Genomic DNA, 26,537 nt, shown 5'->3' on the forward strand with positions numbered 1-26,537 from the left:
TTCTGTCTGCCTCAGTACCTGGGCCACCTGCTCGGCAAGTAGCTTTTAAAATGACTAAGAAATGCTTTCATTCTCCTCCATTCTCCACCTTGAAATGACTGTTTAAATCCTACGTACCCAAAGAGCAGAATGACAGTATGGGGACCTTGCACAATGTGGGTATCTAGCTACAGGAATTCCGGCTTGGAAGGAAAGAAAAATCTCTTCATTGACCTCAACAGTTGGTCTCATTCTCTCTTAAAAGTAACCTTAGACCTCAGAAAAGGATGCCTCGGTTTTAATGTAAAAGCAAACAAAAACAAGTGGATTCTAGGCTTGTGAACGTACGAGGGGCAGGTTCCTTTGAACTACCCACCAGCCTTGTGGGTCAACTTTAGACCTGCATTCCTGGGGAAGATATGATTCCACCATGTCAGAATGGTAGGAGCAGGAGTGGGTTCTGAATTCTTTTTTGTTTTGGTGCAATGTATAGAAAGTGTCCTTTAACACGGGTTCACAATTTTAAAAATGGTTTGCAGAGATTGTGCCCTTCTTCAAGGTCTGTCACGCACATACCACTTCCATGTATCCTCTTCTACTCAACGGAGAATGCCTCCTTTGAACTCGAGTGCCACACTCCTACTTCGTATTCAACAAATCCCACCACCTGCCAAGCTCCCTGCTCTCTAAGGATTTTATGTGAATACTGCCTTGAACTTCGGTTACTTGTATGTATGTCTTATGGGCCTTCCACAGGACTCTTCCCGGGGCCAGGGACGGCCACCTTGATTCTCTGCACGTGCAGTGCATGCAGTGCCTTGTACATAAAAAAAACACTAACATACTGGCTGAATTGAACTAAATTTAATATTTTGCATTAAAATGCTCATTTTGGGCACAAGCATTTCACCACTGATTACTGCTACATTCTGCTTGGTCTCATCAAGAAATCAGCCAAGAATGTAATGGTGGTTATGTTTTAAAAAATGCTTATCATTAAAGATGCATACTAAAGTGTTTAACAGTGAAATGACATAATGTCTGGGATATACTTTATCCTCTTCCAGAAGAAAAAAGTATGTGTTTCTGTGTGTGTCTCTGTGTGTGTCTGGTGTCTGGAAGAGGGAAGGGAGATAAAATAAGATCAGCAAAATATTGATTATTGTTGAAGTTGGTGGTTATTTCTTTGACTGTGAATATTTGTAAATTTCTATTTTTAAAAGTTAAAAACAAACAACAACACACATTGTAAGCCCTCTCACAGAATACTGAGGCCAGTCCAAGTGCAGCATCACTAAAATTCTGAGAAGCAGGCATCTGCTCCTTAATCCGGATGCCAGGAAGGTATCTGCTCTTGTCCACACCATATCCAAGGCTACACACAGACTCCAAAAGAGTGATCCTCTTGGAAAGAGAGGCTTTAAAAAGAATGGCCCATTAAACTGCTTTGTCACAACTTTTAAAACAATGAAAAGCTTTCAGAATCACTGGGCAATTTGTAAAAACAAGTATTGTGTGCGTACTATGCACAGGAGCCTGATCTAGAGATTTTCATACAAAATACCTCCTTTTACTCGCATGACAATTTCGTAAGGAAGGTTTCATTATCCCCATTTTACAGTAATAACGATAACAATGAGCATTTAACAGGGCTTTCTATATGGCAAGTACCATGCTATACGCATTCCTTGTATTTTCAGTTAATCTCCATAACAACCTTATAAGATTGGTACTATTTTCATATACATTTCCAAATGAAAAACAAACAAAAAGCAAAAATGAAGCCCAGAGGAGCTAAGTCGGAAGACTAAGGCCTTGCACAGTGTGTGAAAGCAAAAATCATAGGGCAGGCTTTGGCTCCATGGCCTGGTTCTGACTATGATCAAATGTACAACCTCCTTACATACCCAGGTTATTAATCTTTCTCAAAGCCTGCTACGTCCCAGAAGGCAAGAGTGATGGCAACAGCTGAAGCACTTATCCTGAACTGTGTACAACAGGACCGTGTTCTAATACCCCCTCTGAAACTTGGTTAACTTGGCAGAGCTAATTACATGAATGGTTGCATGCACCAGTTAGAAGAAACAGAAGGAGTGCTCAGCCTCTGCTGATGTCAGGTTTTACTATTTTGTTTTGTTTGTTTGTTTGTTTGTTTGTTTTGAGATGGAGTTTCGCTCTTGTTACCCAGGCTGGAGTGCAATGGCGCGATCTCAGCTCACCGCAACCTACGCCTCCTGGGTTCAGACAATTCTCCTGCCCCAGACTCCTGAGTAGCTGGGATTACAGGCACGCGCCACCATGCCCAGGTAATTTTTTGTAGTTTTAGTAGAGACGGGGTTTCACCATGTTGACCAGGATGGTCTGGATCTCTTGACCTCGTGATCCACCCGCCTCGGCCTCCCAAAGTGCTGGGATTACAGGCTTGAGCCACCGCGCCCAGCCAGGTTTTACTATTTTGAATTGGGTAGGTACTTCAGAGGCAGTTGAGCATATTGACCGATTGTCAAAGTGATGCCACGATCATTATTTGCATAACAATTAAGTATTCACCAACATTTAACCAGTCAAGGCTACGAATAAGGAGCTATTGTTGTTGGGAGGGGGGACTCCTTACCTTGCTGTTGCAGAACCATTATGAGGATGTATGGAGCACTAGCCATTTCAGAGCAATAAAAATAACATCATTTGCATGCAATATCTATGCCCTGCACCCGAAGAAATACCTGTGAAGGGCTGGGCGCAGTGGCTCACACCCATAATCCCAGCATTCTGGGAGGCAGAGGTGGATGGATCACCTGAGGGCAGGAGTTTGAGATCAGCATTTCCAACACTTGGCCGTGTGCTCCTCTGCCTTCCAGAATAATCCTGGACAGACAGCTGATAACAGTTATCCTTGAAAAACCTACAGGTCTAAATCTTATCTCCTATAAATGGCCCAGAACTCTAAGGTTTCTACCAAGTACTGAGCAGCTTAACAGCTCCTTTTAAAGAAAATAATTACCTTCCTTGCTGGCACACTGCTGGAAGAGGGGCCAGTCCTTTAGTGGGGAAGAATGCAAATCAGGTTCTGAAGACTGAACAGCAGAACTCAGCTCTCCCTCCTCCAGCTCTTAACATCCAAAGCCCATGAAACTCTTTCCAGTTAACACCACGGAAGTCTGGTACTTTGGGCAGAGAGCTCGAACTGATTAGTATCCAACTCTTGCCAAAGGCTCATTTAAGACATCTGATAGCAGAAGGAGATGGCTTAATGTGCAGATTAACTAGCCATTCTGCTAGGTTCTCTGTTTTAGACATATACTAAATTGGATCAACACAAAGCATCATTTGTCCCCGATAGTAATTCAGCTTCTTACAGAAACTCCTTCACACACTTAAGATTTACGTCCACGGCTTTTATAGAGGGTGGATATAAGGAACATCCATTTAAACAATCATTTAGGGCCTTTTGTAGAAGAGCAGTTGAAAGCACTGTCCATCATGTTTTCCAATGCCCCGAAACGAAAAAGCACATGATAAATTCAGTGCCAAGAGAAAGTTTGTCTCTTTGAAAGCGTTTATGTTTTCCTTCCTCAGAAGAGAACTGTATAATCGTATCCTTTTTTTGTCTCGACTCTTCAGAACTTCAGAGGCAAATTCAGTGCTCAAATATAATAACTAATTCATGCCAACCACCTTGCAATATCTATTCTTTTACCCTTTTGATCTTGATTTTATTTTTACGTCTCCTGCTTTAAAACGTACTTCATTTTGCAAGCCAATTTAAATCTTTTTTCTTTCCCTTTCAAAGTAGGACATAATTTCTAGGTAAAAGAGGTTTTTTTCTCATCCTCTAAAAAATTATCATGATCCTCTCAATAGCTGTAAGTGCTCTGGACTTGCCGGACCCATTGATGTCACTGCCCTGTCTTCCTGCTTAACACAGTGGAACTCTAGAAGACTCCAACCAGTTTCAAACCCTTCACCTGGCTCAGTAACCAGCCCCAAGCAAATGAAGGCAAGGACTATCCAGGGCTATGCTCTGGAGTTTCAGGAATGAAGCTGAGTCTCAAGGCCAAAAATATTTTCACACTGAACATTTAATGCATATAAAGTCCTTAGCCCAGTGTCTGGCACACAGTAGATGCTCAATAAATGGTAACTATTCACTTTAATCTGTCAAGTGGCAAAACTGAGTTTTGCATCTTACCTGTGTAGAGAGCCAGCTGTCTCGAGAACTTTTCTGTGACAACATTCTAGAGTTACACGACCTAAGATCACCTATATAAACAGAGTGCTTGGCAGGTTGTCCGTCTATCCTTTTCGGCCACTTCTCAGTTACCTGATATTGGTCTCAAGTTGTATGTGGTATGGTATCCACACCTGTGTACATGCACGTTACATATCTAGAGACAAGCATGGAATGTCCGGCCGGGATCACTGGCTTCCGGACAGAGTCCGGCGGGTAAGTCTTTGAGAAGGCAGGGTCTGCTGCCGTGCTCATACTCTACCCGCTCCTGACAAGTGTCCAAGCTGCTGTAATGGTCTGAGTCACGGACACAGGGAAGGAGGAGAAGATTTAAGAGGAAGAAAAAGAATACAATCATTTTTCATAACGCTCACACTTTCATTAGGTTTACTCAGGGGCAAGTATCTCTGAATATCCTAGGAGTTGAACATCACTGCTTTCTTAGCAATTCTAGTTTTCCTATGCATCTATTTTAACATAATCCATGTGTTGGTACTGGTTTATTTACCCATTCAGCTAATATTTATTGAGTGCTTATTACGTGCAAAGCACCAGGGAGGGTGCAGGCTCTGTATCTGTTAGCATCGGTCAGTGAAAGCACACTGATGACTTTCACAGTGGTAGTGGCACTCCACAGGAAAACAAACGACAGGATCCTTAGGATAATAACTGAGCCTTTTCCACAATTTAGTCTCTTTATTTCTTTTCACTCTCTGGAGAACATGTCTACCAACAAATCCCTTCCAGTTAAAGGAACCCGTTCCTCCCAGAGCTCTCCTCCCGTTGTCTGACAGTCCCTGCATCTCCCCCCGGGTATGCCGGGATCAATGCACAAGTACTTCAAAGAAGCCCTCAAATTGGAGTGCAAGCAGCACTTTCAGTAAAAAAAAAAAAAAAAAAAAAAAAGTCCTCGAGCTGGGGATTCAGAAGTTGAAGGGGCAGCGGGTACGGCGAGCCAGTGCTGGGATTTGACAGCACCACACAATACACCAAGGATCAGAGCTGTGAGACAAATTCAGCTCCAGAGATGAAAAATCTTCTTTTGGTGCTGACAACATCTGTTTTATTTTGAAGGTTGCTAAGGAGAGTTCTAGCTGGGCCAGCATTGTTCCAGTTCAGTACTTCATAGTGACTCTCCAGCACGGGGTTCAGACAGCAGGAATAAAAGCTCGCCGGATAAACCCCGCTTCTTTTACTTTTCAGATATCAAAGGATCACTTTGCTAACAGGGCTGATGAACACCCTGCCTCGTCTCCATCAGAACTGGATTGTCCCTTCTGCTTACTCTCATTGCTTTTCTTTTCCCTGCCCCCTCTGTCTCCACCAGCCAACTCCCCATCTTTGCCAAATAAAGCCTTCTTAGGAAAAAGAAGACAGTGACTATGCCACTAACCCGAGAGAAGACTTCCATCAGAGCTAAGGAAGAGATAAGTATATGAGTTGGAGGTCACAGCAGAAGAATCAGACAAAGGAGGAAATGATTTCCTGGCCTTTAAAGATCTGTTTTGCCTGCTAATCATCAGAGCAATGCCAAACGCCTTCATCAGGGCTCAGGCATTCCTGGACGGTAGAGAGGCCAAAACAGAGAAGAATCTGACTGGTAGGCCTGTTCCATCTCTGTAATAATGGGGGTGGGGAGCAAAGCTTTCCACACCCAGCTTGAATCCATCCCTCCTATGATTACTTGCAATTAGAAGACATCACAAAAATTAGGAAAAGTTAGTGTCAATTTTGTCCAGAGGGCAAACATTTTAGGAAACAAGAGATAGGGGAAGAGGAGCTTAGTATAAAACAAGAGGACATGTCCAAGATCTACACATGTATGGTAGGTCATTATAAAACGGGTGGCAACATTTGAGAGCCACTCTGCTCTTCCACTGGGGAAATTATGTCTCGGGTGAGAGCATCCACAGAACGAGCGTACAGAAGCAGGCAGGCGTAGCCGGGCGCGGTGGCTCAAGCCTGTAATTCCAGCACTTTGGGAGGCCGAGGCGGGTGGATCACAAGGTCAAGAGATCGAGACCATCCTGGTCAACATGGTGAAACCCCGTCTCTAATAAAAATATAAAAAATTAGCTGGGCATGGTGGCTCGTGCCTGTAATCCCAGCTACTCAGGAGGCTGAGGCAGGAGAATTGCCTGAACCCAGGAGGCGGAGGTTGCGGTGAGCCGAGATCACGCCATTGCACTCCAGCCTGGGTCACAACAGCGAAACTCCGTCTCAAAAAAATTAAAAAAAAAGAAGCAGGCAGGCGCTTGACTTGTAACTGGTATATGCAAACATATTGTGGGATTCCAGGGTATGACATGGAAAAAAAAAAAACAACAAAAAACCGCTTTCCAATGACTGAAGGAATTCTCTTTCTGCACTGGGCTTTGGAAAAGTGCCAGCTCCTGCCAGGGAGCACCTAGGAGTCTAAGGGAAACAAACAAGAAGGCAGCCTTCTCCCTCCAGCACAGATTCATTTCAAAGAGCCACTCAGCAGTGCCCTGACCCTGCAAATGTCGACAGCAAAAGGGAACTATAGACTCTCAAATGAGGGTATTGAGACAACTGAGGCCACATTATCTAAACATTTCCCTTCCCAACCAGATTCTATTTCAGCCAGTTTTGCTTTCACCCCGAGTTTGGGATCTATCTGGGCCAAAGTACGCATGAACCAACCGAAATAACGTCAAAATAACGCAAAGCACGGAGCCTCCGGAGGTAACTCCTTCAGATAACTGAGGAGGGGTTAAGCTGGAAAGGTTAAGAGTCATTCTCCAAACCACTCACCTAGCCAGGTCACACCCACAGTGGCTGGGGAAGACACGGCCTCCGCCACTTTGTGCCAGCTCCTGTTGTGTCCGGGTGCCCACAGGGACACGTGGCAGAAATAGTAGCCGGAGTTTTCTTTGCTAACATCCCGAACCAGTAAATGGTAGGAGCGTGCGTCCACGTGACTCAACGCAATGTGAGGTGAGCTGTGCACCAGGGAATCACGGTCAAGCCGCGCCAACACGCGGGAGCCAGGCAGGGTGCTGTCCGGAGTCCTGCTGAAGGACCACGTCACCTCAGGCCGGACGTCATCCACTCGGTCTGTTGTGATGTTGCAGGTCAGGTCCAGCTCCTTTCCTTCAGCCACAGACACGTTCTTGGGCACGGCTGCTCGCAGAACTTGAAAATGAAAAACAAATACATCTAGGTAATCCAGCTGGTCTCCCCCTTCTATCCTCCACCTTCTTCAGAGCATCTCCTTTTAAGTTCTTATTTATGGCATGAAAGTGAGAAGGCTTTGTACGGTTGTAAATGCTTGAGAAATACTTCATGAATAAATTAACAAAACACACTACATTTCTTTTTATTTTATAAAAACAACAAGAGCTGCAAACATTTATACACACCTGCTATATATGCCAGGCAGTGTTCTGAGTGCTTTCGGTATTATAATCCTCAAAACAACCCTAAGAGGTAGGTACTATTATCCTTGTTTTACTGATGAGGAAACTGAAGCACAGAGAAGTTAAGTAACTTGCCCAAGGTCACACAGCTGGTAGGTGGCAGAGCTGGAATCCAAATCCAGGCTACCTGCCTTTAGGAACTCCTCTTCACTGCTCTGCTTTCCTTTGATAAGCAGTCTACGGAAGACTGCAAAACTAAAATTATACTTTCTCCATGTGCATGATAAAACTTAGGTGGTTTTATAGAAGAGGAAGGCTTAGTTGTGACTGGTACATATTGTTAGTTGGGGGCTAGGGAATAGGGTGGCAGAGTGAGGGTAAAACTGTCTTCGGGATAAAAGGGAAAAGTCCTAAACAGAAGGGCCAGGAAAATGAAACTAGACAATTTTCCTTGAGTCAAGTCTTCAAAATGTAAGGTACTGAGAGCGTCATTTATTTCTTAGACATACCCACCTAAAAGCCAATCATAAAACATATTAGAAAATGAAAATATAATACTTTTTGGACTATCTGCATTACTGTCCTTTCTCATTAATGTGGATAATTAAAAGTAGACTATATCTGGATGAAGTACTGGAGTACTTGGTGTCACAAACTCAAGGCAGATCCAGTTTCAGCATTCCCCTGTCAAAGCTTTCCGGTGGAAACGTTTTATTCTATTCAGAAGATTCTAAAAGAGCATCTGTAATCAGAGTAGAAAAACATCAACTTGTGAAATGCCTGGGGAACGATTACTTAGATGACAAGTACCAGGCACTTCCCAGGGGATTCAAGCAAGTCGCTGGCATCAACTGAATGGCTCTGGCCCCAGGAAGCTCAGGGACTCAATTCAGAAAAGACCCAACTCCAAAGCCCATGCTCTTCAGCGTAAATTACTTTCATATGAATGTGTCCAAAGCCTGACAATACCTCAAACAAATATTTCAAGTCAAGTTCAAGATCCATCCAGACAGGAGACAGAAAATGAGGTGGGCACAGTATTACAAAAGGGAATTTAAAAGTCCAATTTCACCTTCCACCTCTTCTAATTCTTTCTCTCCCTCCCCTCTTTAAACGGGCCAAAAGTAACCTGAGGGTATCATTTGAGAGGACTAAGTATGGAAACTGCTACCCTGGGCCAGGATGTGCAGTTTGAACCGTTCTACAGTCAAAGCTTGTGGCCAGAAACCCTGGAATCCTGCTGGAGTCACCTCTGCCAGGACTTCAGCTACTGGAAGTAAAAGACGACTCGGGAGGGAGTCGGGTCAGTGAAGAAGTACTTAACAAGCAGCTGTGGACTGTGTGGATGGAGAAAACAGAGTCTCAGGTTCAGAAAATATTGGCAGGGATGCCTCTTCAGCTGTGTAGTTCACTTTGTAATTTTCTCTGTGCAAGAGGCTCAATGTCTTGTCACATCACTAACCATAGGTCCCACACATTCTGGATTTGGGAGTTAACTGCTGGGAGACAGGATGGAGTAGGCTAAAGGGAAAAAAAGAACCAGTTCTAAGTATTTGTAATGAAAGCAGGGACCTCAGACAAAGCCTGTGGTGGGGCAGGCTCCCTGCCCCTGAATATAACTAAATCCATAAATCAGACACAAAGTTTGCAGTAACCGGACCACTCCTACGACGGGGAGGAGAGGGGGAGGAGGAGGCTCACTGCCACATGGTCAGCACGGCTTCACTCCGCGCCATTTATCATAACGATGTGATAAGCATATATAAGCAGCCAGCTATGAACAGGGCAGGTGTGGACAAGATGAGAAGAATCATGACCCTAGTGCGGCCGTTCTTAGCCCAGGACCACAAAGAGAATTTAGACAGTCTGTGAACTTGGATGGGAAAAAAAACTCCATCTTTATTTTTATTAATCTGTACCTGAAATATAGCATCTCTTCCCACTGTGAAAGTAAGGAACAAAGCAGTATGGGACTACCTGTGCCTGGGACTACCCCAAATAGAAATCACAGATATTTTCCCATCACATTATAGTTGTTGCAGGTATCCTGAAATATCATATATACTCATTACTATTCAGAAAGTACAGTAGTTGTTAAGCCTGCCACTATCTTATTACCAGTGCATTAATAAAGCAGCATAATATTACTACAAAACCCATTTGCTTTACAAGCATTTTGATAACTATTTCTACATAATTATTTTCCTTTGTCATCTTGTGTACTGTATTTTATGAATTAAAACATGTTAATTCTGAGAAAAGGTCTGTGGGTTTCAAAAGGCTGTCGAGAAGTCTCATGGCACAAAAAGATTATGAACGCTGTTTCATCTGAGTCAGATATTACCTACCTAATAAGTTCAGAGTGTTCAAGTCTCTTAGATAGATATTATAGGTCTTGTGGCGTGTTTGAAACAAAAAAAAAAGTCTTTACGATGCAAATTCTTCCATAAAAGCATAACTTTCTACAAAGCTGAAACTCTTAACTCTTCTGCCTCATTAAAAGAGTTATTTGATGCAAGTTTAATATCTAGAGGTTTCTTAGGGCAGATTCCAGAGAGATCACTTCTGATCAGGAAGCTAACCTAAGACCATCTAGAAAGTGATTTCTGCAGCCAGTGGAGCCCAGACTGACTGGTACTGAGCAGCTCCTCTCCTCAACGGCCACAGTTACTCAAGAACCTCAGACCTGCTTTTCCACCACTCACTTTTCCAAATCCAGGTCCTGTGCTGTGGTGTAAGTGCAGACTAAATAAAGCGCTCAGGACAAGGCAGCTTCAGAGACAAAACACTCCCCCTGCATGTTGTTTCCTGTTTTCCTTCCCATCTGAGCAACAAAGCAGCCACATATTCACATTCATGCTCAGGAAATGAGTCCAACCAAGGTCTTCCCAGTTTAACACACAAAAGGCGGCTGGGTGCAGTGGCTCACGCCTGTAATTCTAGCACTTTGGAGGCCGAGGCAGGTAGATCACCTGAGGTCAGGAGTTCAAGACCAGCCTGACCAACATGGTGAAACCCCATCTCTACCAAAAAGACAAAACTTAGACAGATGTGGTGGCAAGCACCTGTAATCCCAGCTACTCGGGAGGCCGAGGTAGGAGAATCGCTTGAACCCAGGAGGCGGAGGTTGCAGAGAGCCGAGATGATGCCACTGCACTCCAGCCTGGGTGACAGAGCGAGACTCTGCCTAAAAACAACAACAACAACAACAACAACAAAACAGAAGGCAGTAGCAACAGCAACAAAGTACTCTGAGACCTGAAGACTGACTCACAGAAAACCAAGGACACCCATTCATCCTGAGCAATGACATTGCCCTGCCTTGGTCTCTTTACACGGTCTCTGCTGAAGGTCTTTCCACAGGGCCTGGGAATGAGCCTCAAAAACAGATGGCCCAGAACAGAGCTGAGTACACAGCAGGTTCTTAATGAGTGATCAGTAGCATGTTTTCCTTTGATTTTTATGTGCTTTCTAAAATGCATTTCGTATTTTCTTAATTACTTCTGTAGTTGCAGTAGAGGGTCTAAAAAAAAAAGATGCCAGGACAAAGGGCGTCTTGTATAGGCCCCAGCACTGAATGCTCCTGTGGTCTGTATGATACAGGTGATACAGGTAAGCAAGAACTGGCCCTGCCCTAGAGAGCTCCTCCCCCTACCAGGAAAGATACATCTTCCGGGACCAAAAGGCAGGCCTAGAGCATGCAAGTTAGACGGAAGGTTTTGGGATGAGCCAGACACACATCCCAACAGCTGCACAGAAAGGCAGGTCCAAGGACTTGGGAAACACCAAACGCAATAAAGCTTAGGGGGCAGAGTGTGAATACCTTCACCCCAAAGCTCCACTGAGCACCAAGCCCCACCTAATCTGGCTGAGGGACTATGGCACTCTTAAGTGAAAGAACTGCCTTCGTGTTACCTGTAGGCCACGGCTTTCCATGGACATGAATTTAGATCAAAGCAGCTGTGTGGCAAAACGACAGGCATCCTCAGCACAAAACCAATGCACCCCGCCCCCCATCCTTTCAACACCACCCTACTGCCTTCACCCCTGAAGTTAAGGCCTCACATGGGAAGCAGAAGCAGTTCTTGTCAGAAGGCCATGGGGCTCCCTGGCCCAGTTCTTTACACCACTGTCATCAGTCACAGAATAGCATCACCTGTAACGCATCGTTTCCAGCTCACCTGTCGGCTGGATTACCACGGTGGCAACTTCCACGGCCTTTTCTTGGATTTCCTGCCAGTTGCCCTGCTCGGCGATCCACTCGCTGACGACACACCTGTAGGAGCCCTGGTCGGCGGACAGAGCCCGGGACACTGACAGGCGGTAGGCGTCGCTGCCCACGGTGTCGAGGCGCACGCCCCCACTGTGGTAGCGCTGCTCGTACCCCAGGCCCGGGTGGAATCTGCCCTCGTGGGTCAGGGCGAGGACGCTCCGCCGGGCCGGGCCGCGGTGCAGCTCCCACAGCAGCGCCAGGTGCGTGTGCAGCGGCGAGGCGGAGGCGGCGGTGCAGCGCAGCTCGAAGGGCTCCCCCTCCCGCAAGCTCAGGCTCGGCGGGGGCCGCGCGCTGGGGCCCACGTGCAGGGCATCGGCCAGCACTGCAGAGAGAGAGAGCTGGGTCAGCAGCCCGTCCACACCGCCCCCGCCCCCCGCACCCTGTAAGGGCCAGTCAGTTCCAGGGCCTACTGGCCACAGCCCTGACCATCGCTGCAACCACAGACCATTTCCTTCTCCCTCCCCCATTCCAGGGCCCTGATGGACGGTTTCCCTTTTGGATTCATCTGTAATCTCAACTGACTTTCTGACTTGAAAAAGCAAAGTAAGATCTACCAATAAAACCCCATGCTAGAACTGAGTGGTGAAAACTCCCTGTGGGAGTCCTGCCTTGGGGAAGGGATGTGCTTCTGTCACCCCTAAGGCAAGTTACTTTACCCCTCTGTGCCTCAGTTTCCTAAAAGGGGGATGACAACTGGACCTTCATCACAGAGTTGACATGAGAATTAAACAAGTTAAACACGGCAAGTTCCCAGGACAGTGTCTGGCACTTGGCAGTCATGATAAATCACTGGCTGTGACTGTCAAACATTCCTTCGGTTAGGACCAGGGCTAGGGTAGGGAGCCCTCAGAGTCTGCAGATACAGTGACCTTCTAGACTTAAAGTGGCAAGATCCACAGGGGAGAGAGGGTGGCATGGGCTGCCTGTGGCTTGCAGCCTGAGGAATGCCCAAGAATGACTAGGGTGAGCACGGCATATCCACATGGTAGGAACCGGCTCAGGCACTTCTACAGAGCCTAGAAAAAGGGAGCAGTGATCGAGGAAGTATGGTGGTGCTATTCAGGTAAAAAGCAGTAAGCAGTGGATGGCGCTACTCCTGTAACCAGAAACGGGGCCGCTACCAAGGAGCAGGGAAAATCTATCGGGCTTGTCGATGAGCTGGCTACGAGAACGCTCCCACACCACTGTTCATCATCTCTTCATTTTTTTCCCCCCAATTCCACACTCAGAAATTAATTCAGTGTCCTTGAGAAGGGGCTATCCCAGATAACATTAAAAAATGGCTACATTTTTAGGAGGACACATCCCAAAGACCCAAGTCTACTGCAAAATAAATATAATGACCTTCTTGTATATATATATCAGTCTGTGAGTCTGGCTAATATGACTCAGTTCTCAAGGCCAGCTCATCTCTTGGGGCAGGCACAGCTGAATAGCTTCAAGACCCATGAAGCTGAAGGCCAGGCAGACCCTGGACCACACATGGTAACCATCAGAAGCTCCACCTGACAGCAGTCTCTTATGGTCATCCATTGCTTTCCTCACCCAAGAAAGGCCTCCTCTTGTGTCTCCGGCCATCCAAAGACAGAAGAGGCTGAAAGACACTGGAGGAAGCAGGGCTGGGGTGGGAAGATTCTCCTGTTGCCCTTCCTCCCACTCAAGAGGAGACTCCCAGGGAATACAAGGTGTGTCTGACTTAATGAAAAGGTGGCATGTGCCATTATTATTTATTATTATTATTATTACTATTTGAGACAGAGTCTCACTCTTTCACCAGGCTGGTGCAGTAGCGCAATCTCAGCTCACTGCAACCTCTGCCTTCCAAGTTCAAGCGATTCTTCTGCCTCAGCCTCCCAAGTAGCTGGGACTACAGGAGAGCACCACTATGCCCAGCTAATTTTTGCATTTTTAGTAGAGACGGGGTTTCACCATGTTGCCCAGGATAGTCTCGACTTCTTGACCTCATGATCCACCTGCCTTGGCCTCCCAAAGTGCTGGGATTACAGGCGTGAGCCACCACACCTGGTGGGCATGTGGCATTACTTAGCTCCAATGCAAGAATGTCTTTTTCTATAAAGAAGAGGTAGACTGGGCGTTTCGTTACCTCCTTAATGGACATGGCAGTTTTATCCCCTGATGAGTCTAGTGAGGGAACAGTCTCTGAGCTATGATAGGGTTCTACAAGTCATGAGGGAATGAATGCCTCAATCAACCCTGTCTTTTTATATCATCATGTGCATTTTCTACTTTCTGATAATTACATACATTCTGACCCAGACATAAATCCACTTGGGAACAAGGCAGGGTACAAATAAATGCATAATTAAGTACCAATAACAACAATTATAATGTTTCTATTTTCTTAGCCCCAAATTAAAATGGTTTGTTCTTGCTCGTTTACTAATTAGCTGTGTGATTTTAGGCAAGTAATTAACCTATGCTCTTCCATTTCCTCATGTATAAATGAGGGACATATTCTGCCCTATTTTGATTGGGTTCAGAGAATTGAATGTGTGAGTAAATTTAAAAGGACTTGGAGAATGAAACAAACAAAGAAAACCTCTAAAACAAATCCTAAAACATTCCAGGTACATAAGGTGTAATTATTTGCACGGCTAGGTCAATAAGCTAGCAGAGACCACCTGTTTTTTCTCTACATGTAACACATACAACTTCCGGTACAAACAAGTACTTAAATCATGAAAGTCACAAAGTAAACTTTGAAGTGTCTGTTATTCCTAGAAAGCTGAGCATCCTCAACATGACCACCCCCTTCCTGTCACTAACCAATGAATGCTTATGACGGCACTGCTCTAAGGTTTTACACACGGTAACTCACCTGTCCTCCTCACATCCTTTTTTTTTCTTTTTGATATGGAGTCTTGCTCTGTCACCCAGGCTGGAGTGCAGTGCCGCAATCTCGGCTCACTGCTGGAGTGCAGTGGCGCAATCTCGGCTCACTGCAGCCTCTGCCTCCTAGGTTCCAGTGATTCTCCTGCCTCAGCCTCCTGGGTAGCTGGGATTACAGGCACACACCATCACACCCAACTAATTTTTGTATTCTTAGTAGAGACGGGGTTTCGCCATGTTGGCCAGGCTGGTCTTAAAAGCCTGACCTCAGGTGATCCACCCGCCTCAGCCTCCCAAAGTGCTGGGATTACAGGCATAAGCCACCATGCCCGGCCTGTCCTTACAACCTTTGAGGTTGCCGAAGAGGAAGCTGAGGCATGGAACATGCCCACAGCCATGCAGCTGACAAGTAGTAGAGCCAGCAACTGGACTATAAACAAGCACAGGCAACCTGGCTGCAGAGCCAGCTCTCCACCACTGCATCATGCTGCCTCCAGCTCACTGGGCAGAGGATGGCTCAGAACCACACTGGAGTGGAAAAGGGCCCTCTCAGGTCATCTGGCCTATCCCCTGCCTTCAATCAGGTAAGACCTGACTATTCTGCTGGACAGAGGAAGGAGCACAGCCCCAGAGAAATTAAATCTCTTGACAAAGTCACCCACAGCCCAGTGGCAGAGAAAGGTCTGGCCCCTGGCATCATAAGCCCATGTGAGGACTGTACCTTTAACCTGCACTGTGTCCTCATAGTTGCCCTGGACGGTGGCATCTGTGCTGGGGGTGGAACATTTGTAGTGGCCTTGGTCTGAAGGCTGGACATTCTTGATATGGAGCTCCACGGCATCATTGGCAGTCCGCCTTAACAGGATCTCGCCCCTCTGCAGCCGCTCCTGGTACAGCTGGGTTGGGAACCCCGCCTCCCAGGTGCTTGCAAGCTCCTCAAAGTCGCTCCCCAAAGATGAGAAGCTCCAGTCAAAGTTCTGCTCGCTGGGGCCATCATAGTCACTGACGTTGCAGGGGATGACCAGCTCAGTGCCCACCACTCGAACCAGGGTCCCTGTGGGGACTCTCACCACACGTCCTTGACAAAGACCTGCAATGATAAGAGATGAAAGGCAGTTCTTTAATCACAGAAAGTCTTCCCAGAACAAATGTGACAAACCTGTGGATGCTCCTGCTCACAGGGATGGCAGAAATGTGACAGCCAAACCGCTAGGGAAAATGTGTCTATGCAGAAGGTTAAGCCTGTCCCTTTAATAATGAGCCCGGAATACAACCTTAAAATGAGCACCTCTTACACAACCAGTTTCCCAGGACTGACAGGGAGGAAGATAAGCATCAAAAGCAGGCTAACCATAAATCTGAATAGCTTCTTCCCTCCCGTTACTATGTAACACACCCTAATCACTCAATGTGATACAAAAATATTTTAGGTTTTGTGTAAAAAAAAAAAAAAAAAAAAAAAAAGGGCAGAGCTAGTCAAGTATTTACATTTCTGCCCACCCTGTATCAACTCTCATCCCTAGAGACCATTTCCTGGGGCTCCTGAGACCTGATTTACAATGACGGACGCCAATTTTAAAATCCTAGAGCAGCCTGCTGATAAAATGATTGAACTCCTATTATCTGACATTGCCTATAAATTAATTTTAAAATATGACAATTTTACCAAGTATTAATTTTCCATTTTCTGGCTCATTTCCTTCTCTACTCTTTGTTCTGCTCTAAATTCAGAATGAGGATGGGGAAGCACAAAGGGAGACACGCAGGCGGTTGCTGGGCGCTCTTAGGAATGCAGCGGCTGATTGCCGGGGATGAGCCCAGAGTACACACACGAGCTCACGGGCTTCCCTTCCCTAAGACTGCACAAGTCCCAGGCCTCTCTGGTAGGGACCCTATGACTGGCACCTGTGAGTTCTTTAAGATGTCTTCATTGCAATGAACTTCAGCAGGATATCGCAATGTAATTTACTACCTGTGTTTAGCATTTCAATAAACACGTATGGTGCCTTCTTGATGCTCTATGAAGAGTACAGCAATCACATATACAAGAGAAAGAACAAGAGAGAGCATGCCTGAAATCAAGGAGACCCAAGTTTCCGTCTGAGAGACCTCTCTTCCCTTTGACTTCTGCCACTATGAATTGGGACAAGAAGGCTTTGCTGAGTTAATCAAATAAAATGTCTAGGGGAGAGTCTGTCATGTAATAAGGCCTCCAGGAAATGGGAACCTTCTATTAATTTTGTATTTTTAATCACTTGTTACATATTCAATTTTGTCCTCATTCGAAATTCCTGTGTGGAAGTCCTAGTCCCCATTACCCCAGAATGTGACCATTATTTGGCAACAGGGTTGTCACAGATATAATTGGTTGTGATGAGGTCATACCGGAATATGGTGAGACCCTAATCCTATATGACTGTATCCTTAAAAAAAGGGTAATGGGAGGCAGAGGTTGCAGTGAGCCGAGATCATGCCACTGCACTCTAGCCTGGGCTACAGAACGAGACTCCATCTCAAAAAAAAATGTTTTAAAGCGGGCGATTTGGACACAGACATGCCCACAGGGAGAAAGCCACATGAAGATAAGGCAGAGATTAAAGTGATATGTCTACAAGCCAAGGACTGCCACGAATTGTCAGCAAGCCACCAGAAGCTAGGAGAGAAGCATGGAACAGATTCTCTCCCTCTCAGCTTTCTGAAGGAACCCACTCACCGACACCCACTTCTGGCCTCTGGCATCGTGAGGCAGTCAATGTCTGTTCAATGAACCTGGTTCATGGTACTTAGTTGCAGCAGCTCCAGCAAACTCATATGCTACTGCCACTGTTTTTCCACTGGTTTAATTCATGTTTTCAAATTCTGGGTTGCCACCCTTTAGTGGGTTGTGAAATGAATTTATAGTAGTCGTGACCAGCATGTGCATATTTTTAAAGATGAAATTAAACCAAATAAAAAAAATTAGAATAAATCTTAGAGTACATTACATTTAGTAAAAGATAAATATTGTTTCCTTATATTTTGTTAACAAAGGTATGTGTGTACCAGAAGATGATGGAAATCTTATACCTTAATTTGAGTCAGGGTTAAAAAAAAAAAAAAAGAACACTGGATTAAAGCTATATCTTGCTTTCTCCACCCATTATCATTTACTTTGAGAAGGAAAAAAGGAAGTATCCACGTAAGCAAAGAGGTGATGGGGAAGTGTGGGTTCTGAGCAGGGGTTGACTGACTGCCTTCTCCTCCCAGCCCATCTTGGGGGCAGGCCCAGACCGAACTCCAGCTCAAAGAAAAGTTGCTGAACCTGAAATCACATTACTCTCCATAAAAATAAAATAAAGTTATGGGTGCTGGTAACTTAGAAGAACTATGAGTCCCATATGTTTCTGCAGAGAATGGTAGCACCAAGCCCACATGCTGTTGAGGAGTAGTGCTGGAATGTGAAACTTCTTTCCTTTCCTTCCATCTCTCTTTCCTTCCTTCCTTTTCCTTCTTTCTTCCTTCTTTCATTCCCTTCCTTCCCCTTCCTTCCTTCTCTCTTTTTTGTTGCTGCCCAGGCTGGAGTGCAGTGGCATGATCACAGCTCTCTGTGGCCTCAACCTTCTGAGCTAATGCGATCCTCCCACCTCAGCCTCATGAGTAGCTGGGACCACAGATGCACACCATGACACAGCCAGCTGGTTTTATTTTTTGTAGAGGTGGGGTCTCGCTATGTGGCTCAGGCTGGTCTCAAACTCTCAGACTCAAGCTTAATTCTCCAACCTTGGCTTCCCAAGGTGCTGAGATGACAGGCATAAGCCAGTGCACCTGGCCCATGCTACTTCTTTCTAAGGTAACTTAGTGGCTCAGGATGACACCCTGACCTCACACCTGTTAATTCTGGCAACCATAAAGCAGACCCGCAGTGGCTGCCTACCATTCCTTAACTGCCTCAGATGAGACTGACTGTACCCCCAGTCCCAGAGATGGGTACCAGGGCTAAAACCTGGTAAATCAGAATTTCTGGCTTTTTGCTGAAGCTTCTTAGAAAGAGGCTTTGGCTTTCAGTGTAATCAAGGTAATATAAAGATGATAAACTCTAAGCTGCACATAGGCAGGCCTCCTGATCATGAGGAGAAGTCATCCACAGGAGAAGAGACCCAGACCCAGGATCCAGCACCTAGACTGGAGAGGTCAGAGAGCCACCCCAGTGGCTACCAAATGGCAGCATCTGAGCTGCTGGATCCAGCCATGCCTTCTACACCACTCCAAATGCAACCATACCTCACACTCTCGTGTGCAAGAATGTCCACCCACACATACACACACCCACACACCCCTTTCCCTGGACATTCCAGTTTCTTGCAATTCCACTCATCCCCACTTTCGTTTCTTTTCTTTTCTAAAATTTTTGTCTGTTTTTGAAACAGAGATTCACTCTGTAACCCAGGCTGGAGTGTAGTGGCACAGTTGTAGCTCACTGAACTCCTGGGATCAAATGGTCTTGGGCAGCTGGGACTACAGGCACCGTGCCACCATGCCCAGCTAATTTTAAAAATCATTTTGTAGAGATGGGGTCTTGCTAGATTGGTCTCAAAATCTTGGCTGGTCTTGAAATCTTGGCCTCAAGTGATCCTCTTGCCTTGTGATATGGTTTGGCTATGTCCCCACCCAAATCTCATCTTGAATTCCCCTGTGTTGTGGGAGGGATCTGGTGGGAGGTAACTGAATCACACGGGCAGGTTTTCCCCGTGCTGTTCTCATGATAGTGAATAAGTCTCATGAGATCTGATAGTGATAAAAAGGGAGTTTCCCAGCACAAGCTCTCCTCTCTTTGCCAGCCAGCATCCCCTTAAGTGACTTGCTCCTCCTTGCCTTTCACCATGATTACAAGGCTTCCCTAGTCACGTGGAACTCTAAGTCCAATTAAACCTCTTTCATTTGTAAATTGCCCAGTCCCAGGGATGTCTTTAACAGCAGCATGAAAACGGACTAATACAGTAAATTGGTACCAACCAGTAGAGTGGGGCGTTGCTAAAAAGATACCCAAAAAATATGGAAGCCACTTTTGAACTGGGTAATAGGCAGAGGTTGAAACAGTTTGGAGGGCTCAGAAGACAGGAAAATGTGGGAAAGTTTGGAACTTCCTAGATATTTGTTGAATGGCTTTGACCAAGAGCCTGATAATGATATGGACAATAAGGTACAAGCTGAGGTGGTTGCAGATGCAGATGAGGAACTTGTTGGGAACTGGAGCAAAGGTGATACTTGTTATGTTTTAGCAAAGAGACTGGCAGCATTTTGCCTTTGCCCTAGAGACCTGTGGAACTCTCACCTAGAGAGAGATGATTTAGGGTATCCGGCGGAAGAAATTTCTAAGCAGCAAAGCATTTAAGAGGTGACTTGGGTGCTGTTAAAGGCATTCCATTTTATAAAAGAAGCAGAGCATAAGAGTTTGGAAAATTTGCCTGACAACGTAATAGAAAAGAAAAACCCATTTTCTGAGGAGAAATTCAAGCTGGATGCAGAAATCTGCATAAGTAACGAGAAGCATGTTAACCCCCAAGACTATGGGGAAAATGTCTCCAGGACATGTCAGACGTCTTCAGGGCAGCCCCTCCCATCATAGGCCTAGAAGCCTAGGAAGAAAAAAAGGTTTCATGGGCCAGGCCCAAAGGCCTCACACTGTATCCAGCCTAGGGACCTGGTGCCCTGTGTCCCAGGTGCTCCAGCTGTGGCTGAAAGGGGCCAACACAAAGCTTGGGCCATGGCTTCAGAGGGTGCAAGCCCCAAGCCTTGGCAGCCTCCACATGGTGTTAAGCCTGTGAGTGCACAGAAATCAAGAACTGGCGTTTTGGAACCTCTGCCTCGATTTCAGATGTATGGAAATACCTGGGTGCCCAGGCAGAAGTTTGCTGCAGGGGCAAGGCTCTCATGGAGAACCTCTGCTAGGGCAGTGTAGAAAGGAAATGTGGGGTCGGAGCCCCCCCACAGAGTCCCTCCTAGGGCATGGCCTAGTGGAGCTGTGAAAGGAGGGCCACTGTCTTACTGTCTTCCAGACTCCAGAATGGTAGATCTACCTGGAAAAGTCACAGACACTCAATGCCAGCTCATAAAAGCAGCCGGGAGGGAGGCGCTACCCTGCAAAGCCACAGGGGAGGAGCTGCCCAAGACCATGGGAACTTATCTCTTGCATTAGTGTGACCTGGATGTGAGACATGGAGTCAATGGAGATCATTCTGGAGCTTTAAGGTTTGACTTCCTCGTTGGATTTTAGATTTGCATGGGGCCTGCAGCCCCTTTGTTTTGGCCCAATTATCCCATCTGAAATAGCTGTATTCACCAATGCCTGTACCCACACTGTATCTAGGAAGTAACCAACCTGCTTTTGATTTGACAAGCCCATAGGCAGAAGGGACTTGCCTTGTCTCAAATGAGACTTTGAACTGTGGACTTAGGAGTTAATGCTGAAGTGAGTCAAGATTTTGCGACTGTTGGGAAGGTATGACTGGTTTTGAAATGTGAGGACATGAGATTTGGGAGGGGCCAGGCATGGAATGATATGGTTTGGCTGTGTCTACCCCAAATCTTATCTTGAATTGCCACATGTTGTGGGAGGGACCTGGTGGGAGGTAACTCAATCATGGGGGCAGGTCTTTCCCATGCTGTTCTTGTGATAATGAGTAAGTCTCAGGAGATCTGATGGTTATAAAAAGGGAAGTTTCCCCACACAAGTGCTCTTCTCTTTGCCTGCCACCATCCCTGTAAGATGTGACCTGCTCCTCCCAGCTGTCACCATGATCGTGAGGCTTCTCCAGCCATGGGCTATGCCTGCCGCCGTCGTGTAAAATGGCGTTTGCTCCTCATCGCCTTCTGCCATGATCGTGAGGCTTCCTCAGCCACGGGGAACTTAAGTCCAATTAAAGCTCTTTCTTTTATATATTGCCCAGTTTGGGGTATGTCTCTATCAGCAGTGTGAAAATGCTTGGCCTAATACACCTTGGCCTCCCAGACTGCTGGGATTACAGGTAGAAGCCACCATCACCAGACCACTTATGGTTCTTAAGGTAAAGGAAATTTCTGTCATTGGCAACTCAAAGAGCACTGAAATACTATATTGCTACCCAGCAATCACCAATTCTCTGAAGCCGTCATTACCACAGTTCACAAAGAAATGAGGTGATCACTTTTTTACATTTAAGTTTCGAGACAATCAGACAATTGTGAATCTCCCAAAGAGATCTTCTAGAAGAAAGCATCACGGTGAGGCTCTTTAGAGGTAAAACAGCCTTGTGCCTAACCCTCTTGTGCCTCAGTGTCCCTGTCTGTCGCCACACTCCCTGAGGGTCGCAAGGATTAAATGAACCAATGCTACAGCACTCACCATGCCTGGCTTGTGGCAAGGGGCTGCAGTTACTTACGTGCTGGGCAGGCCACCTCTAGGATAAACCTGATGATAATCATTCACCTTGCTTGCTTGGCTAGGTTTACAGAGGAATTTCCTAATGTGTAAATCTTTCCCATTCCTATCCCCTGTTGAGAAGTTGGCCAGGGCAGACAACCTTCCCACAAGCATAAGACTACATCCTTGTAAGGTCTCTACCTTTCTATCTTTATTCTTAGTGATCAGAGCTTTAGAAACTGATTCATCTCCTTGTCTGAACTCTCCAATCCTTCCACAGGGCTGCTGAAATCACATTTTCCAAATACAAATCCAATGTCACTTCACTGACCAAAGGGCTTTAATGGTGCCTTATCACCGACAGGACAAAATCTACCCACCAGCCACCCCCACTGCTGTCACCCTGGCCCAGTCCAGCACCCCTCTCATCTGCATTACTACAATGTCCCTTACTGGTCTCCTGGCTTCCATTCTTGCTCTCTATTCTCAACACAGAAAAGTGATCTTTGAAAAATCTAAGTTGGGTTATACCTTACTCTGTTCAAAGCTCCCCAATCACTTCCCATCTCACTCACATAAAAGCTGAAATCCTTGTAGAGGCAATCCTTACGAGATCTGGCCTTCTTTATTTCTTGGACCTCCTGTCTGTTCTTCTTCCTCCACTATATTCCAGCCATGCTCTTCTCCCAGGCTTTCACCTACTGCAACCTCAGGGCCCTTGCACACTTCCTCAGGACAGGACACTCTCAGACATTCATCCCACTGGTTCCCTCACCAGCTTGAGGTCTGTATTCTAACACCACCTTCTTAATGATGCCTTTCCTGACCACCCTAAAGCGGCACATCCCCATTCTTGCTCTTGCCAAATTTTCTCCTTATCAATTACTACTAAAATATTTTGTGAACGCTTACATGTTTTTACTATTATTTACTGCCTGGTTTTTGTTTTTGTTTTTTCCGAGTAGAATGTAAGTTCCATAGGAGTAGTGATTTTTGTTTTGTCCACTGCTGAATGACAGTCCCTAGAACAGGGCTGGTAAAATAGTAGCTGTTTAATAAATAGCTGTTGAATGAATGAACGAATGAATAGAAGACATACAAGACCATTCACTATCTGGCTTACGGAAGCTTCATCTCCTACTGTTCTCCACTCTCTGATGCTTCTGTCCCACAAAACAAACATCTCTTTACTTTCTGGAAATGCCATGCCCTCTAGTGCTTCATGGCCTCTGCTTTCATGCCTACATCACCTGGAACACCCTCTCATCAATCTCTTCACCCTCTTGCAAGAGGCAGCTGCAGCACCACCCCATCTGTGAAGCCTTCCCCAACTCCCCTGGGATCACTTAGGTACAACTTCCTTCATGTTCCAACTCAACCTGCAAAAGTACCTTCAATGTCGGCTAAGTAATGGCGCCACTGGGAAAAGTAAAGCAGATATGAACAGATGCATGAAAGATCAAATTCTAATCTGAAAAGATATAAACCTGAGCAGTGTCTTGCATGCAGAACTAGGATGTCCCCTCATCCATGCAAATCAAGATTTTAAATTTTGATAACAGAATTTCAAATTGCCACCAAGCAATCTGGTATTTAGCACAGATTTCTTGTAATATTGTTAAATAACAGTTAATGATATTTAAAAATAAATATAACTTGGAAAAATAGAGCATATGGCTCTTTTCAAATCAAAAAGAATATCTACATAGCCACATGTTGCCAATTTTTGTCAAAACCTTTTGTAACAGTTGATAACTGAGGGAAAAAGAGGAAAAGAAAATTTTCTATTTTTCCAAGTCCTACCAGTGTTTCAAATTGAAGGTCCCAAACACTTCTGTACCTGAACTGTATTAGTTTTGTTCCCCATAAAAATGTCATTACTAAGTAACAATCTTGAATTGTGGCTTCGTTTGTTTTCAGGGGTCAGTATAAGAAACCTTCATACGAAAAACATTTATCAGCCTTAAAAGTCCTATTGAGGACACTACTGAGTTGTTCAATGACATAAAAATCCATACAATAAAATTCCATTAAAATTTAGTGCCAGAAAACAAAAACAGAAACACCTGTTGATGGACCATTGTATATTCTTTCCCCCAAAACAAGAACTACACATGTTGCTCTTACTTCTCAGGGCAGTTACCACAGCCTCAGAGTACCTTTGATGCCCAAGACAAAATAAGGGCACTTTAATTATCACCTTTGTGCAGTGTTTACGTATTTCATTGGAAGTTGACTCAAATATTTGGGGTTGTAAGTAGAGTTTAAATTTCAAAAGACCAATAATTAAGATTTCCACTTTCAGATTTTTGTTTTCTGTTATGATAGAGTAGCTAATATCAGATCACTCCCTACTCCCCTGCCCCCCAACCCCACTCCCACTACAGAAACCACAAAAGACAGATAAAAGCAAATTGAATGCAGTGGTGAGCAATCAAGGCAGCCAGGCTCAAGGGGCCAAGATAACAGAAAGATACTGAGGTGGACTCAACAATACCCACTTTTCTCTTCGGATATTTGCCATTTTTCAGTGGTGCAGGCTAGAAACCAAGTACAAGTTAGTAACTCAGAGCTTCCAGCACCTTGTGGGGCCAAGAAGACAACTGAAGTTCAGGGAGACTAAGAAGGTTAGAGTTTGATGAGCAAGATCCTAGGGAAAAAGGCAACAGCAGATAAGTGAGCTTGACATACTACATTGCTATCCTCTCAAGGTAACAGGCATTATGAAAGATACATTGAGGGGTGTGGGGAGGTGGTTAAGTGGCTGAGAAGCTAAGCAGAAAATAAACACTAAGACGCTAAGAGGTGAAGCAAAAATTTTGACCATCTCACAATATGGGGAAACACAAACTAGAATTCTGAGTCCACAAAGGAAGGTGGTAAACACTCAGATTTTCAGTTACAGCCCTGAAAGGGCTATGCTCTTGGAATAAGAGCAAAGCTGAAAAAGCAACTAGCTCTCATCAAGACTGAAAAACAGTTTCAAAGCATCGCAATTTCTCATTGGCCTCATTGGATAAAGGTGACCTTCTCTTACTCTACTGGCCCGTTAGGAAAAAATAATTCTTCTCAGAGAGAAGATAACATCCCACAGGGCCACTATGATTTTTCAGTGTTCAATCAAAACTTACCAGATAGCTCAGATGACAGAACCAAATGAGTAAAAACAAAAGAGAAAAAATAGACAATAGAACAAGACCTGCAGGGATCTAGATATTGTTTTCATCAGACATAGACTTTAAACTAACAACAATTAATTTACTAAAGAAATAGAAAACAGGATTTCACCAGCACACTGGGAGGGTGAGACAGGAGGATTGCTTGAGCCCAGGAGCTCAAGAATAGCCTGGGCAACACAGTGAGACCCTGCTCTACCAAAAAAAAAAAAAAAGAAAAAAGAAAATTAGCCAGGTGTGGTGGCACACACCTGTAGTTCCAGCTACTCAGGAGGCTGAAGTGGGAGGATTGCTTGAGTCCAGGAGATGGAGGCAGCAGTGAGCCATGATTGTGCCACTGCTCTCCTGCCTGGACAAGAGAGTGAGATCCTGTCTCAAAAAAAAAAAAAAAAAAAAAAAGTAACAAAAAACAAAACAAAATAAAACAAAGTCAGTAAAAGTTATCCAATCTGAAGCCCAGGGTATAAAAAAGAACTAAAAAAAGGCCAGATGAGAGTTTATGAGATGCAGTATAAAGGCTAAACATATGTGGTGTCATAGAGACCCAGGAGAAGAGGCAGACACTGTAGTAGAATTAGGCATAATTAATTTTTGCAGAGATAATGGCTAAGATTTTTCTTTTCTTTTCTTTCTTTTTTTTTTTTTGAGACAGAGTTTCGCTCTTGTTACCCAGGCTGGAGTGTGATGGCGCGATCTCGGCTCACCACAACCTCCACCTCCTGAGTTCAGGCAATTCTCCTGCCTCAGCCTCCTGAGTAGCTGGGATTACAGGCACGCGCCACCATGCCCAGCTAATTTTTTTGGATTTTTAGTAGAGACGGGGTTTCACTATGTTGACCAGGATGGTCTGGATCTCTTGACCTCGTGATCCACCCGCCTCGGCCTCCCAAAGTGCTGGGATTACAGGCTTGAGCCACTGCGCCCGGCCAGATTTTTCTTAAACCAACGAAAGGCATCATGCCACAGATTCAAGATATGTATCATAAACAGAATAAATACAAAGAAAACCACACCTAGGTAAATCACGGCAAAACTGCTGAAAGGCAGAGAAAGGAACAAGAATACAACTGCTGGCTAACTTCCAACAGAAATGATGCTCATGAGAAGACCATAGAATGGCATCTTCAAAGTGATGAAAGCAAGTAGCTGCCAACCTAGGATTCTATACAGAAAAAAAAAACTCCTCAAATAGGAAGGCAAAATAAACATGCTTTCAACTAATTCTCAACAAGAGAAAAAGAATTAATTGCACCAAAGAGAAATACTAAAGGGA

At 45.1% G+C, this 26,537-nt stretch overlaps 1 protein-coding gene across 1 annotated transcript in view; it reads right to left on the reverse strand.

Annotated features, from left to right (window-relative positions):
• Positions 1-26,537, reverse strand: part of PTGFRN (prostaglandin F2 receptor inhibitor) — an 81,004-nt gene that overhangs the window by 28,739 nt on the left and 25,728 nt on the right. Inside the window, exons 2-4 of the mRNA XM_039460858.2 lie at positions 15,432-15,800; positions 11,769-12,182; positions 6,983-7,363 (exon numbers count right to left, since the gene is read on the reverse strand). Coding sequence (XP_039316792.2) covers positions 6,983-7,363; positions 11,769-12,182; positions 15,432-15,800 — 1,164 coding nt within the window. The remainder of the gene's footprint in view (positions 1-6,982; positions 7,364-11,768; positions 12,183-15,431; positions 15,801-26,537) is intronic.

The sequence above is a fragment of the Saimiri boliviensis genome, chromosome 11 (assembly GCF_048565385.1).
Source record: "Saimiri boliviensis isolate mSaiBol1 chromosome 11, mSaiBol1.pri, whole genome shotgun sequence".
In the NCBI taxonomy this organism is placed as follows: Eukaryota; Metazoa; Chordata; class Mammalia; order Primates; family Cebidae; genus Saimiri; species Saimiri boliviensis.